Source organism: Wyeomyia smithii, chromosome 2 (genome assembly GCF_029784165.1).
Source record: "Wyeomyia smithii strain HCP4-BCI-WySm-NY-G18 chromosome 2, ASM2978416v1, whole genome shotgun sequence".
In the NCBI taxonomy this organism is placed as follows: domain Eukaryota; kingdom Metazoa; phylum Arthropoda; class Insecta; order Diptera; family Culicidae; genus Wyeomyia; species Wyeomyia smithii.
The window spans coordinates 197,112,740-197,128,954 of NC_073695.1; the positions used below are offsets into that span (position 1 = coordinate 197,112,740).

At 38.7% G+C, this 16,215-nt stretch overlaps 1 protein-coding gene across 2 annotated transcripts in view; it reads left to right on the plus strand.

Moving 5' to 3' along the window:
* The first annotated feature begins 14,844 nt into the window (after positions 1 to 14,844).
* Positions 14,845 to 16,215, plus strand: part of LOC129721208 (neuropeptide-like precursor 1) — an 82,729-nt gene continuing 81,358 nt past the window's right edge. Inside the window, exon 1 of one of the 2 annotated variants that reach the window (XM_055673505.1) lies at positions 14,845 to 15,751. In XM_055673505.1, the coding sequence (XP_055529480.1) occupies positions 15,674 to 15,751 (78 nt within the window). In that variant the 5' untranslated portion in view covers positions 14,845 to 15,673. The remainder of the gene's footprint in view (positions 15,752 to 16,215) is intronic. The other variant, XM_055673504.1, reaches the window with a different exon arrangement.

A 16,215-nucleotide genomic window follows, 5' to 3' on the forward strand; every position in this document is an offset into this window, starting at 1 on the left:
AACGAAAATGAATGAGACGAATTTTCAGCGTTTACACTTACACGAAAAGTGGAGACGGGAAAAAGAAGCTCTACAGCTAGGACCGATATGTTTGGTGAAGGATAATGAAATATTTTGGCTTGAACTACTCACCACTAGCCTAATTCATACTTTAAACGAAATGTTGGAGGTTTTACATGGTAAAGTGATTCCTTTCGAAATGTCTAGAGAGGCATTTAATCAAACTATGAACCGAAATTAGTTTCACTGAAAGTAGGTAATAATAATAATGATGATTATGATGATGATAGACGACAAATAAATTTTAGCCAACGTACATCCATTTAGCTGTTTGGATTTATGAATGAAATTTGCCGAAGCTTCTAAACCGAAAAGCGCTTACTGCTCTGAACCGGGTTGTAAAAATCATTAATCATGTCTTTCATTATCAGGACGACACCGAACATGGTTTCGATGTGGGCTGATTTTCTTTTCCCTAATTCCTGTAGTACCCGATAGTGGTGACGTATGTACTAGGATAGCACGTAAAATTAACGCGTGGGCGAGTGCGATAAACTAAACCATGACTCGAATATTATTTCCACGACGTAAACAAGAAATCATTGGAATAATCTCTTCTCTGGCAGTGTTATGACTGAAATCCAACTCTTACTTTTGCTTGTTAGGATTGTTTTTTGCTCACTAGGTTCGGAAAAACATACCAGTAGAGAGGAATTTAAGTTGCGATTCCAGTTAGGAGATATTATTTCAACAGGTTTTTGAGCACACGTTTGTTGTTAACGATAAACATTATACTGTGTCTGCTTTAATGCTTACTGTTTTTTATTTGTATTCTACTTTTTTCATTTGATTGACACGAATGGTTGAGATTGATTTTTTTTCTACTTCGTTCAACGCCGAAGCTATCGATCCTGTTACAGTACTAGGATATATGGATAGGACGTATCCATCGTGTAAAAAATAGTTGTCTTTCTCTTTTTGTTATTGTCAAGCTAAACCAAACAATGCTTGTAACGGAAACGGGTTGACTAAAAAAGAACTTCAATTGTAAAAAACTACTATGGCCTATTTACTATAAAATTTAGGTGCTTTTCAAATAGGTTAATAGGTAGAAAAAAAAGATAAAAAACAACAAATAGAATTCGACCGCTTCCTACGCTTACTAAAAGAGATGAAGGTTTAAATTATTACAATTGACATAGACTGAAGAGAATTGGTAATTTACCCTAAATAAAATTTGGTACAGCAAATTGCATAATATAAAGACTGGAACGCGCAAAAATTGGTCGACAAAAAATCGTTTCTTTCAGTCAAAATTCGTAATACAAAAATCTTCCTATTTTTTTTTGGTAGTTCAACTCACATATTTAAAGGAAAAACTGTACGTTTATTATTTTGGTTTACCAAATCCAAACTGCCGTGCCTTCCGCTTGACCCCTTTCATTAAATTTTGTACAGTGATCTTATCGACCTTATTCGTTGCCAAACGCCAGATAGATTTATTCTGCTGCTCGTTTTCGATGGATTTATTTGTTTTTTCGATATTCCGTTTGACCAAGTCTCAATACTGCTCGATAGAGCGGAAATCTGGGCTGTAAGCAGGGTTGTGGCCTTATAGTACCACAACCACGTTGTTCGCATCGTACCACTCGATCGCCTTTTTTCCCATAGTGGCAGCTTGCCAAGTCCGATCAGAACAGCACATGCCTGTTATGTTGCTCTAGGAATGGTAGCAGCCGATTTTCCAGGCACTCCTGGACGTAGATCTCTTGATTGACGATTTCGTAGAGATGGAAATGCCGCTTTTTAGACCACTCGTGCATACGGCCTGCCAGACAAGTTATTTTTCCGAGAACTTCGATAGTTTGATGGTTTTGAAAATGAACGCCACCTTCCCTTTTCCTGGTACGGTATAAAATTCCTGCCCCGGAAGCTGCTGGAAAGCAACTTTCATATAAGTTTCGTCTCCCTCGGTCGAACTTTGTAAGCAGATTACAGTCTTCCGGACCACCACTTTGCCGAGATGTTTTTTTCGAAATCTGGGTTCGCCACCTTCACCGTCTGTCACCGTGCGTCAACGTCGACAACCCGGCTCGTTTCTTGGCCTGCTGCACATAAGTATGGGAGACAATGAGCTTGCCAGTGAAGTACCTGATGGAAAGGTTAGGATTCCGCATATAATTCGCTGCCATCTTCTTCATCGTCGCTGCCACGTCTGAATTACGATTGCCGCCGCTTCCTGGCAGTCGACAGACGCTCCCCGAACACTTTTAAAATATATGCTACGGTTGATTTGCCCACATCCAGCAATTTTGCCAATTTGAGGTGCGAGAACGTTGGATTCTCTTGCTGCGCGAGCAAAATTTTAACACGCTGTTCCTCTTGCATGGACGCCATTTTGAAAACTAGAAAGCGATCGGTGAAAACTCATTTTAGCAACCATTGTATACACACTCAACTTTCAAATGCAACAATTCATGGTTTTTCAAATGCATTTTTAACAGAAATACACCAATTTGAAATCGACCAATTTTTGCGCGTTCCAGTCTTTATCACGCCCGAGCTGGTAAAAAATATATCACAACCGAGCTGGTAAAAAATGATTATTTTTTTACGTAAAACTTTGTTGAGTAAAAAACGAAAAAGTTCAATAATTCCAACTACGGTTAACGAAACAACAATTCTGATAAATGGTCTGAGCACGAAAAAGTCTGCAGGACCCGATAAAATACCACCAATGTTTGTAAAAGATCATCACCCACTATTTGCTGAACTGCCAAGTAAAGTCTTCAATGAAATAATAAACACTGGTATTTCTCCCGATTGTTTGGAAACTGTTCAAAGGTGGTGAACCAAAAGAACTAAATAACTACAGACCCATATCTTGTTTATCTGTTCTCGATAAAATCTTGTAAAAAATTATTAGTTACGCAGATAGTTTCATACGATAACCACTACAACTTGATCTTGATCTCTCGCCAAAATGGATTCAGAAAACGATCAAGCACGTTGAGTACTACATGCGACTTACTGGAAGATTCATATGACTCTCTTGATAACAAAAAGCTGGCGGGAGCGGTTTTCAATGACCTGAAAAAGGCGTTCGATACAATAAATCATGCGCTTGAATTTTTTGTTTTTAGAGTTTTTTTTTTAAAATCTCTAATTGAAAGTAATCTCACTGATCCTGCAGTTTGTTGCATTGGGCATTAGTTGCAGTGATGAACGGTTTATTAGAACCAGTGTACCGCAGGGTAGCAAACTTGGCCCGATTTTGTTTCTTTTGTTCATTAACGATATCTGCAAACTAAAGTTGGAAGGTAGTCTCTGTTTGTTTGCTGACGATACATCGATTACAACTTCTACACTTCTACTTCTACTTCTACTTCTACTTATACAAAGGTACTCAAAGACCAGCTGTTCAACGGCAGATGGAACAAGACCTAGTGCTTTTGCACGATTACTTCAGATTCAATATGCTGTACCTAAACTTGCGGAAAACAAAGTGTATGTTTATGCACTCGCCACGGAGACGGATTTCACACACCTCATTTACCGCTTGAAATTCAAGGGCAAGAAGTCGAAGAAGTTCGAGAATATGCTTTCCTGGGGCTCAAATTTGACTCTACTTTCAGTTGGTCCGCCCACATGCATCAATTAAAGATGAAGCTGAGCTCTCTGTGTGGTGTTTTACGGTAAGTGACATCGTTTATTCCGCAAAAATGGCTGTTGAAGTTATACATAACGTTAATCTACTTCCGGCTGCAATATTTGGTGGCTATTTGGGGCTCTGCCTGCAAATCGGATCTGTGCGAACGAAACCGTTGTCTGAAGACCGCTTTAAGGAAACCTTCTTGGTCCCCAACAAATCAACTGTACTCTGGTGAAAAGAACGTGATCTTGCCTTAAGAAGCTTTGCATTAATTCCAGACACTGACCTACGTCCACAAGTTAATCACATCACAACATTGTCGTAAGATGAATTCAATACAGTCGTGCATCAAGGCAAACCGGAAATTTCTCGCTGACCAGAACGAATACCATGATGGGGCGAAGAAAGATAACGTACAATGGTTTCAAGAACCATAACGCTTTACCGCAAGTGTGTAAATCTGCTAGCAACATGAACTCCTTCAAAACTTTGCTGAGAAAACACATCAAACTGAAAATTGACCAATATTTGATTCACAATAGTACTGTCTCTGATATGACTGGTCTAAGATAAACCTTCTTTCGAACACTGAGGTACAGTACAGGACAGACCTCGTCGTATCCAGTAGCTAAATATTAGGTTTTGGTCATGAGCATCTACTACCAATCTTGGTCACCGCCTCCGCTATCACCAATTCCACCACCGCCATCACTACTTCCGCTACCTTCACTGCCACCGCTACCTTCGCTGCCACGCTACCTTCCTTCGTTGCCACCGCTACCACCTCCATCTCTACCTCCATCATCGCTACCACCATAATTGTTACAAAAACTCATGATGTATAAAGATATGGTGTAACGGTATGTCAAAAGCAGAATCGGCCATATTGGCAAAAAAAAAATTGAGGATGTTGTTTATAAGACACGACCGCAGAGTTAACGTAGAATACGACAGCGTGTCTTACAACTGATTGCTGCAAATAGTAAGACTTGAGCGAAAAATTATGTTAATTAGGGTCACTAGCTCAAAAAATTCTTCAGATAAACTAAAGCTTAGCTAAAGTCAAAAAGGTTAATTGTGTTTGTCAATACCATTAATTGACAACTTAATAATTTTTCTCAACATGGCAAATTTTTTATTTAGTTCTGAATGATTTACAGTGATAATTAAATTCAACATGAGGTGATTTATTTGCAATTATAAATGAAAATTTTAATCGTTACACCAAGCCACACACGCTATATAGCAAGCCACGCATGCTATATAACAAGCCACACACGCTATAGACATGCTATATAGCAAGCTACACACGCTGTAGACATGCACAGACACGCTAGACAAGCGCACGCTATATAGTAGAGATGGTCGAGTTTCGCGTTTTCAAACCCGAAACCCGAGCCCGACCCGTACCCGGGTATGAAACCCGAAACCCGACTATAAAATCTATGAAATCTCGGGTTCGGGTTTCACAATTTCGGGCTCGGGTTACAAAGAAATAAAATTTTCGGGTTCGGGTTTGAACGAAAAAAAAGTTTCGGGTTCTGGTCGGGCTCGGGTTTCGACCGAAAAAAAAATTCGGGTTCGGGTCGGGTACGGGTTTGAAAAACATCAAACCCGACCATCTCTACTATTTAGCAAACCACGCACGCTATATAGCACGCCACACACGCTATAAACATGCACAGACGCACTACAGACATGCATACACGCCATAAACATACATGAACGCTATACAGCTAGCCACAAACGCTATATAGCAAGCCACACACGCTAGCCACACGCCTCCACGCTGCCACGCTGTCAATAGTACAATAGTTCGAACAATCAGATTACAATTTTCTACATTTGAACGGGTGCCTAAATGATTTTCCAATCGATTGCTGCAAAAATGACAGAGATTGGTTGAAAACTGACAGAGTTTAAAATGTTTGAAATTGGACAATTTTCGTGACGCTCTCGATGTTTTCGGTTTTCAAATTAGATTGAAGTTGGGTCCCTGTATATGTTGCCGTAAGACATATTCTACGTCAAAAATTGCCAGCGAGTAGGTTTGTTTATAAACAACTAGGGCATAAAAATTTAGATCTCATAATATATCCTTTGGATGCTTTTTAATTATAAATATGGTAATGCTACATACCTTGCTATTAATATTCATTAATTTAAGAAACAATTTCCAACTTAAAACACCTGTATTTGCGGTATTCAATTGCCTAGTTAGGCCGTTACAAATTTTATTTTCATTTTATGTCACCCCCCCTTTAAAAATCTTGAATATTGGAAGGGGAAGAAAAAAAAAGTTCAAACCGTTTTGTTCATTTCATTGGTTTTCCGACAACATAAATGCTTAATTTAGCAACAAACAAGTCAGGTCGAAAGGCAAGCAAAATAAATACTAATAATAATTAAGTGTTATTTTTCAACATTTATTTGAGTGCAAGTTACAAACGTCATAACTTGCACACAAACTTTGATCAAAGATATTTCTTTTTTTTCGTCTCGGTGTTATTTATTTTTTGCCACCCCCTCTGCTAACTTTAATAACCTTGGACATAAAAAGAATTCGAAATTTGTATCAGCCTTAGTAAGGATTTATCAACAAACACGAAAAGTTATTCGCTGTTGCATAGTGATGCTTCGTCTCCAACCCTCCAAAGTGAAAAAACGCTTTTTCACCCCGCGCCTACATTTTGGTCAAACCGTTACATCATGTTCTACTCATCATGGCAAAAACTATCATCATTATCTAGTTGTCAGTTACTTTAAAATGTTATAGTTACTTTTCTTGTGCTCCCTTGAAACAGAATCATTCTCACTGGGAGCACTATACGTCGTTATTTAAAAATCTACAAAGCCTAACTACCTCACGGCATGAAGATTGTCAGGGGAAAGTAAAATGCTCTCAGCAACTTTGCTGGGAAGTGCGTCAACTCTATATAAAAAATAGAAGACTCGCCTTAACCCTCTGTGCGATTCAAAAAGACTCTAGAGTATCCCCGTAAAACATAACTTGCGTCATGGTTGCCTCGATCACTCGCGTCAGTTTATTCGGGAAGCCGTTTTCATGCTGTGATGTTCTATCCGCGACATTCTAGTAAGATCTGTCAGATTGGTAAGATCTAGTTAGTTGTGGTGAAGCCTTCTTGGTGCGGGCTCACGAACCTTTTGGTTTAACGAGATAGACAACGGAACTTATCTGCGAGAGTGTTTTGTAGGAGGCAGTGATAAGCGAGATATCGCGGTAGCTACAGCACTCCACATTGTCTTTCTACCATACTTGAAGAGCTCGCTCGGCAGTCCGTCTCTACCGGCGACTTTGTTGCTCTTCAGCTTCAGGCTTCGGTAGTCAGCCTATACACCAGAGAGACGCCGAGACACTCACCGTTAAGGCAACTGTCAACATCAAAACGGGCGGTCTGTAGAATTTTGCATTGCCGTTATGCGTTTTGATGTTGACAGTTGCCTTAACGGTGAGTGTCTTGTCATTTCTCTAATATACAGGTTCCCTAGGCTTCGGTAAACAGTTGCTGGTGCTCCTAGGTTAATTCATGCTCCGCTTGTGATTGCTACATCGCCATTTATATCTCTGCTGCTTCCACCTATCGACCACCTTACTGGCAGCCGTGAGAAGGATCCTATCCTGAGACTGGTTCACCTTTTTATAGATATTCAGCGTATAACTGGCACAAGACGGTTGCCCGAGCTCCTTATGTTCACGATCTTCTTGCTGGAGCTTCTTTCCTATTAGAATCGTGGTCGTGTCGTTCCGTGCACGTTTGTTCTTGACCTTGTTCTCCCTTGTCAACTTGCCCCATCCAGCATAGCTGTGCGGATCATGCATCAGCGTTCTCAAGAGGCGATGCACCAAGCTCCTCCGCCGTTTTCAATACAGCTGATGCGCGTATTCTTTCTAGGAGCTCCGGAGTTGCTTCATGTTAAGCCAAAGATTGGTGCATACGTTGGTAATGTCTTTGAAAAACCGGCCGTCGATGAAAACATGGTTAACTTCGTTTGCTGTACGTTGGTCAGATATTTCCAGGTAGTAACTTGAGGGAAAAGAGGGTACTTCGAACTACCAGTTCATGGGAAGCAAAGTTAAAGCACCGCTGGAAGCTGTTATTCGTCTCGGTGAGCTGGCTGATCACCAGTTTCCCAAGCAGCACACATTGTTGCAATGCAGCAAATGCAACTTCCAATGTAGCATTCACAGATTGTATTTATTCGCATCCGTTACTTTTATTCAACTTGTATGTAACCGAAAAAGCGCAGGAGGTGGAGCCTATATGCAACTAACAATGCTATGTAAAATTATCATCAGCATCGATTACCGTTGCAGCATAGGAGGAAAAGAGAGAAGAACCAAAATTTAATTTTGTTTACCTTTACTCTCATTGCTCTTCGGTGGTTGTGTCGCGAAGATTCATCTGACTACGCATATTATAGAAAATCTAAATCATTCAAATTTATTGGAATTTTTTTCTACTTTCACTCCTGATAGTTATGCAATTTTACTTGCGATTGAAAATTTACCGTGCAGACAATGTTTTTACTTCGTAATTATTCACGCGCATCTTATGAAGCGTTTTAAACTAAATTTTATGATTCAAGCTCGCCAATTTATAAACAAAGTTCATAAGTTCAAACTATGAACGAAGATCGTTCAGAAAACCATGCTCAGTGAACATGCAGTGTTTTAAATGCGAAATATAAGATACCGAACCATATTTCCAACAGTAACCATGTATCATTAATTTATATTAAATATGGCTGTTTACTGTGTGGCATTTTTAGCAAATACATTGTTCAACACGATGTTGCAATACATTTTCATCACAAGGTTGCATTCCTTAAAACAAAACATCTGTGAAACAACAATACGTAATATCATGTGACATTATCGTTATTCAAAAGCGTCATGAAATATGCAGTTGGAAGTAGATTTCAGGTAACTACTGAGCAACTTTAAGTGTTGAATCATGAGATGGATACACATAAAAAACGCAATGTCGCTCAATTCTTTTAAATTTCATTAAAGCAACCGAAAAAGTTTCTTGCAACGTTAATAAAGTCTTGAAACAACAAATATTGACTAGTATCATTTCAAAATATGTTGCAGGTTCTGCTTGGGTTGTACATTTCTCTCTTCCGATTTGAGCGTCCATGTCCCCGATGATAATTTTGATATCTTCAAGCAAGTAGGTATCATAGAGGTTCTGCAGCTGCGTGTTAAACGCTCCTTTCTCAGCATCGGTTCTTTATTAACTTTGTCAGACCAAATTAAAAAATCGGGGCTTTCTTCGTGAGGGCAGTGCACGTTGAGAATGGTGTAGCTGTAAAAACAGTCTTTTATTAGCAATCGCTGATCGCCTACCGCTTAAGGCTTGATACAATTAATATTTAATAGCAGGTTTCTATTTACTGTGGCGCCTCTAGTGGCAGTTAAGAGAAAACAACGATAGCGCAGTAATGAAGAAGGTTTGCTTACATGGTGGTGAAAGTTTTATCAAATTCGACACAGTGGATCAAATGTTTTCAACGATAGAACGTGAAAGACGTGAGAAAATTTTGTACACTCACTTGGAAAATCTGACGTGGTCAGATGCAAAAATAGTGAAGTGCCGCAAATTCCTAAAATCAACCGTAAACAGCGTGTTGAAACGATTCAATGAAATTCTAACGCAGGATCGCGTTGATCACACCAACCGCAAAAGTGGAACGATTGACAAAAACAACGATTAAAAGTCTGCAGAGCAGTTCGGACGAACCCTGAGACCACCCTGCGCGATTTGGCTGAGAAGTTCTTGGCACCGTTCAGCACTGTTCGACGAATCTATCGGCGTGAAGGCCTGCAGTCGTTCCACGTCAGTAAGCATCCCAATAGGACTCTCAAGCAGAATCTTGTTGCAAAACACCGCACTAGGATGCTGTATGAGAAAGTCTTGGATGATGAGACATATGTAAAAATAGATTTCGCGCAGCTCCCAGGACATAAATTCTATGTGTCCAAGCGCAAGGGTGAAGTCGCCAAGCGGTTTAAATTCGTGTTTGCTAACAAATGCGCTCGAAAGCTGCTGGTGTGGCAGGGTTCATCCGGTCACATGACGGTCCGGTGAAGTTCTGGCCTGATTTGGTCAGCTGCCACTATAGCCGGGAAGTCATGGAATGATGCAAGGAGAATGGAATCGATATCAGCTTTCAACCCATCGTATTGCCCAGATTTTCGTCCAATTGAAAAATATTGAGCGATCATCAAGAGCAAGTTGAAGAGAAGTGGCGATAAAAAACCAGCTGATTTACATAGATGCTGGAAGACAGTTTCACTGTGCATAAGGAGATGGGCGGTGTAAAACGAAAAGTGCGTGAATTCATCCGAAACTCAGACGAATAATTTTTTGTTGTATTTTTCTTTAAAGGATAATGAATTTGCCGCAAAATGATATTTTAAAATTTTTTTCTACGTGTTTTTTGACGAAGATATGTCCCATTTGTGCGACCAAATTTTGAATTGATCAAGCTTCAATCACACGACTCTGCATCCTGCAAGCACTATACAACCGGTTTCTATCTCGTTGATGGGGCCGCCGTTCTGATAGTACTGTGCACTGGGGCCACAAATCCTCTGTACCTTCCTTCTTTTTCGGTATATTCTGGGAGCGTAAAGATGCCCAAAGTGGCGGGGTAAGAGATATAAGAATAGTTTATTCAGCAAAGTTGTAGAGGATTCAAAAATATGAAACTTTGTTGAACAAATGAAAATCCTATCTTCTTTCGGTACAAAGTTATAAAGTATATTACATGGAACTTACTTAAAAGTTAGTTTTTCGTACTTAACATTTGTTAGTTGCATTTTACACGAAAGTATTGTTAAAAGGAATTATTATGGCACACAAAACACACATTTTTGCCAAAGGTCATATATCTTCAGGGCATTTCCTTACAAAGTTATATCATATTTTAGCTTATTTTCTCGATAATTTCAAAAACGTATAGGTTAAAAAGGGGCAAGTGGAATCATGATGTCAATACTTTTTCTTGAAGCTAAGATGAAGTACTATAAACTCCCAAAGGTTGCATTTGTCCCAAACCACCCATATTAGAGTACCGCGAGCATATGTTACAGTTGGTTTTCATATATCCAAAATACTAACTTTTTGTGTTAAGAAATAGAGGAATGGTTAATTTGGTAAAGTTTTAGAACGTGCAAAAATATGAATCTTTGCTGAACAAACAAAATTCCCATCTTCATTGGGTACAGAGTTACAGAGTATTTTCTGTAAAAGTTAGTTGAAAGTTATTTTTTTGCACTTAACTTTTGTTAGCTACATTTTACAAGAAAACGTTGTTCCAAAGAAGCATTTGGGCATATAAGCACACGTTTTTTTGTTGAAGGCCACACATCTCCAGGACTTTTCCTTACAAAGTTATAGCATGCTCTAGCTTATTTTTATTATTCTGATATTCTGTAGATTTGACTTCCAGCGTACTGTATACGGACAAAATGAATCAATCAGAGCGATATGTAGATTATTTAATAGTTTGTATGTGCATTTTGACTTTTGTATTTCTAGTGATAATTTTAAAAAAGGCTATAACAAGCTTTTTGAAAAATTTTAAATGTTTGTATGCCCCGCTAATGTCAATAGTTGAATGTTAAAAGTTATATTTTAGATGCTAATTGTTGAATGCCAAATGTTTATTGTTAAATGTTATTGTACGAAATTCTGGTAGGGGTTTCACGCCCGTTTGAGACAGGCTCCTGGCTATCTCAAGTGGGCTTTTCCTAGGGTGGTTTACCGGTAAAACAAAAACCGGCAAAACCGGTAAAACCGATATTTTTTTCAATACCGAAATACCGGTATTGGAGAGGCGAAAAAACTGGTATTTTCGGTATTGTTCTTGAAATTAAAAAAAAATACTAGTCACAATATTCATAAACCATTATAAAGCTAATGAATGCTACCCACTTAAGTAGGCGTTACAAATCACATGAAGGTTGGCGCTTGAATGCGATATAATTAATACATTTAGACAGAAGCAACATTGAATATTAATTTTCTCTTACCTATCATTCAATTTTTGTTTGTTCTGCTTGGATTCAGACGATGTGTTTGTGTGTATTGATAATAAGTCAGAAAACTTCATATCAATAAAGCAAAACATTTATTTTCTAAGTAGAACAGCAGATTTCTTTACACACTCATAACGCTACCAGCGACGCCAGCCTCTTATATCAGCGGAAATATTTTTGTTTTAGCAAAAATTCACCATACGGCGCTAGTGTACAAGTGATTTATAACATATTTCTGTTTGAAAATTTGTACGGAATTTCCGATCAATACGGCTTTTTCTTGAACGTATGTCTATGATAATTACTTTTAGTTGTATGAGAAACTTTTTAGGAATGAGTCGTTTAAAACTAAGATTGCTTCGTAAAAATAATATACACGTAAAAAAATTATTTTCAGCAAAAAATCGAGGTAAACAACAAATTTTGAAATGAAAAAAATATCTATTTTTCTATTTTTTTTTGCAAACTTAAAGTTATTACAAAATTTTGGTCAAAGGGCCAGGATGAAGAAATGTAAGACAAAATTTTGTTCGAAAATCGTAGGTGGAATATAATTTTTAATGGAAAATTTTCGACACCCTAATTTGTAATAACACAAAAATAACCGCCTTATCATATGTAACAAAGAAGAAACTTTTTCGCTAAAATATTACTATCGAGATCTCGTTTCAAAATTCCCCATAAACTCGTTTCCTAGAACGCTGTCGAGTGGTTATCTTAGCGTCTCTACCGATTTAACAGTGAATGGAGGCGAACGGTCAATGTTCGCGTTGGAGTGGGTGAAGCTTTTGACGCGTGTTTGAAATGGTTAGTGCCACCAAAACTTACAGAAATGGCTGAATAGCTATAATCTTTCATTTTTCTAGGTTGAGTTTTCGGAGCGCACCAGATTTCTTTTTGTGATTTAGTTAAATAGCTCTGGATCGGTCATTTCGAAAGATAGAAAATAGCGGTTATTTGGCGTCTCCATCGATTCAACAGTGAAAGGAGGCGCAGGGCTGGCGTTCGCGTTTAAGAGGTGGGAGTTTTTGACGCGTTTTTTGAAATGGCTAGGGGCACCAATAATTAAAGGAATGGTTAAATAGCTTAGCTATAATCTTTTATTTTTTTTCAGTATGAGCTTTTGGACCGCACCTGTGTATTAGTATTGTATTTTCATTGTCATTTAGTCTGTTTTTAGCTAATTTCCTTCGTTCTCGCAGTAATTGATTGGAAAACTTGCGCCTAAACGCGTATTATTGTAATGAAAGGATGCCAGCTATTGCACAATTAAAAAAGTTGAACGCACATTTTACATACCAAATCACGTCGAGATGCCATTTATGGCGATTTCCGGTTTTAGGAAAACAATCTAAAATGACCAAAAACCACTAGGGCTGATACAAATTTCGAATTCTTTTTATGTCCAAGGTTATCAAAGTTAGCAGAGGGGGTGGCAAAAAATAAATAACACCGAGACGAAAAAAAAGAAATATCTTTGATCAAAGTTTGTGTGCAAGTTATGACGTTTGTAGCTTGCACTCAAATAAATGTTGAAAAATAACACTTAATTATTTTTAGTATTTATTTTGCTTGCCTTTCGACGACACTCTCTCTGTCACCTGACTTGTTTGTTGCTAAATTAAGCATTTATGTTGTCGGAAAACCAATGAAATGAACAAAACGGTTTGAACTTTTTTTTTCTTCCCCTTCCAATATTCAAGATTTTTGAAGGGGGCCCCCCCCCGGTGACATAAAATGAAAATAAAATTTGTAACGGCCTAAATATGGGAAAGATACACAGGAGCCATTTTTGGAAACGTTTTAAAATGGCCAAATACCATTAATGTGGGTATTTGAAACCCTGAGGCCTTGTGGCAAATGTTTCTAACATATCTCTGAAATCGAGAAAATACCAGAGACTGAAAGTCCATTCACACACCATTGTGAAATCCAAGATGTCGACTTCTAATCACTGGCACACAGACTAAAATGGCCAAAATATCATAAAATATGAGTATTTCCAGAATCGAGATGATGCTCAGAGGCCATTTTAATTTTCAAAATGTTAATACATAACTTCTGGTTCAAATTCAATAAAATACACCCGATTCGTTTATGCCACGGGGGATGCGTTCCAAATTTGTATGGACCCGTGTAAAAAAAAGACTTTTTTGAGTTGCAAATATAACGAAGAAAATCGTCCTAAATTTTACGCGGTTGATTGAACCGCTTTTTAGGAGTGAGATTAGATGTACTTATACTGAACTTATTTGATACCGCGTACAAATAGTCTTACAAATCACATAAAAATATTCCGTGTTATTGTGAAAAAATCGCGTTTAATAAAACGCATAAAAACAAACCGCGTAATAAAAGACCCTGGTGTACACTTTTTACGATTCATTTTTCACAAAATGATGACAAATTCAACTTTTTTTTTACAATTGAAACTTCCTTTATTTCTGATTTGCAATTCTTTCGAAGGAGCGTGATGGATTCAAAATAGAAAGGGTGAGAAAACCGAGTGCAAAGATGGCGGGTACATAGTGATAAATATAATAAGGATCTTCACGTCGAACTTGTATACGAATACCCAGACGTAAATTGTGCATCTTCCATTACTTGTAGTATTTTACGGCTGGGTATTGTATTTGTATACGAGCTCGATATGAATACCCATATTTTGTTTCAAGTATTTTATTCTGTATAATTACATTTTGTAAAATTAAAGTATACCTATGTTTTTCCGAACCGCAAACTCCACTAATTCAATTCAGCTCTAAGTTACGGAAAAACGACTTAATGACTTTTTGTTTCATTAAACCGATTGGTGTTTAGTGTTTCATTTCATTAGAACTAAAGTAACTTGTACGGTCCATTGAGTTCTTACTTGCTGTTTACCCGAAACCCCGATGCCGTATCGCAACCGACAAAAAGCTTCCGTACATTATGGAAAGCTTCCGCACTCGCTATGGTTACCAATACAAACACAAATTTTCGTGCACGCCACTATCCTGGGCTCGTTCCTGAATGGAAGCACCTTTTCGGGCTGTCGGTTCTCGTAGCCAGCCATGCGCACGAGTCGAATTCATTCATACGTGCCCGTGTACGGCTGGTACGATAGACAAGCGAATCAGTCGACCAGCAGCCGAATGGCTATAAAAAGGATTGCACAGACTCACCGTTCTTCAGGCGATTCCTGTCGCAAGACTGAGCAACAAGCGGTAGTGATTACATCCTGAACTACATCCTGAGTTGGAGCGGCCTCGAACATACATCAAGTTCTGGCTGCAAGCCCCGTGGAAACTTCTGTAAATGGGTAGTGCAACAAAGTTTTCAACTTCATCAAAGAGGCAGAAAGCATTTTTTTGCATTTTAGTGTGGCCAGTGATTGCAAAACGTGACTGAGGATTTATTGTGACAGAATTTACAGTCTACCCAGTGCAACGACGCTCGGTGAACCGAGGAGCTTTCCACGAGAAAGCAATTTAATTGAATTTTCTTCTCCCGGGGTGGGGTGCGTGTATAAACCTGGTGCTGCTGCCGCTGCTGTTGCCTTTTGGCTGCTGTTGCTATTGGGAAGGAAAAGTGAGCGCAAGAAGTGTGCATCTGAGCAGGAGAAGAGACGCGTGCCGTACGGTGCGAGGAAAAGAATTCTTCCAACGGGAGCTAGAGCGCGCTGGTGTATAAATTTTACACACCTTGTGTATGCGGAGGCGGTGTTTGCTATACGTAGTGGTAAAATAAACAAAAGAGGGAAAAGCTCGTAGTTGCCTAGAACTTTGTTCGAATTTTTTTTTCGGATTGAAGAAATCAACGCCGGAAGAATTTCTGGTCGCAAGTGTCTTTCGGTGTACTTTGGTGCAAAGCCCAGTAGAGTGAAAGAATCCCCGCAGGACAACAAGTGTAACGGAAGTTTCCTAGAAGAGCCCGAAGATAAAAATAGAAGCACGCTTGCAACCGTTGGCAACATGGGAAATTTTGGGATTCATTTACCGCCAAAATTGTTTGTGAGAATTTCGGTGCTGCTCTTCCTGATCCTGCATAATGTGAGTACCGGTTTATTTTATCATCCCTCTGGCAGTGTGCAGATGCCAGTGGTCCTATATCGTGCTATTCTAGTGCTGCCTGTGGCAATAAATGTTGAGCGAAAATAATTTGGTGAGAATGCATCGAAAATAGATAAATAAATTGGTCGAGCTTTTGGATCGGAGTTTCGCCGAAAGCGTTTAGTTGACAGTGTTTTCGTTCATGGCACAGAGAATTGTTTATTCAATTCTGCGTGCCTGCAAAGTAAAGATAGTGAATTCGCAAATCGCAGCTGTTTTTGGCGGTATTTGTGCACTTGAAATCGTTGAAGTTATTGCCAACATTGTTTTGTTAACGACTGGTTACAGTTATGTAAATAGATGTTTTGCCTACCTCAGTGCTCTCATTAGAAATATACAGAAACTAGTGAAATTGAATGGAGCTTTGAGCGTTTATGGTGCTAACCGAAACGTTCCGGAAATTT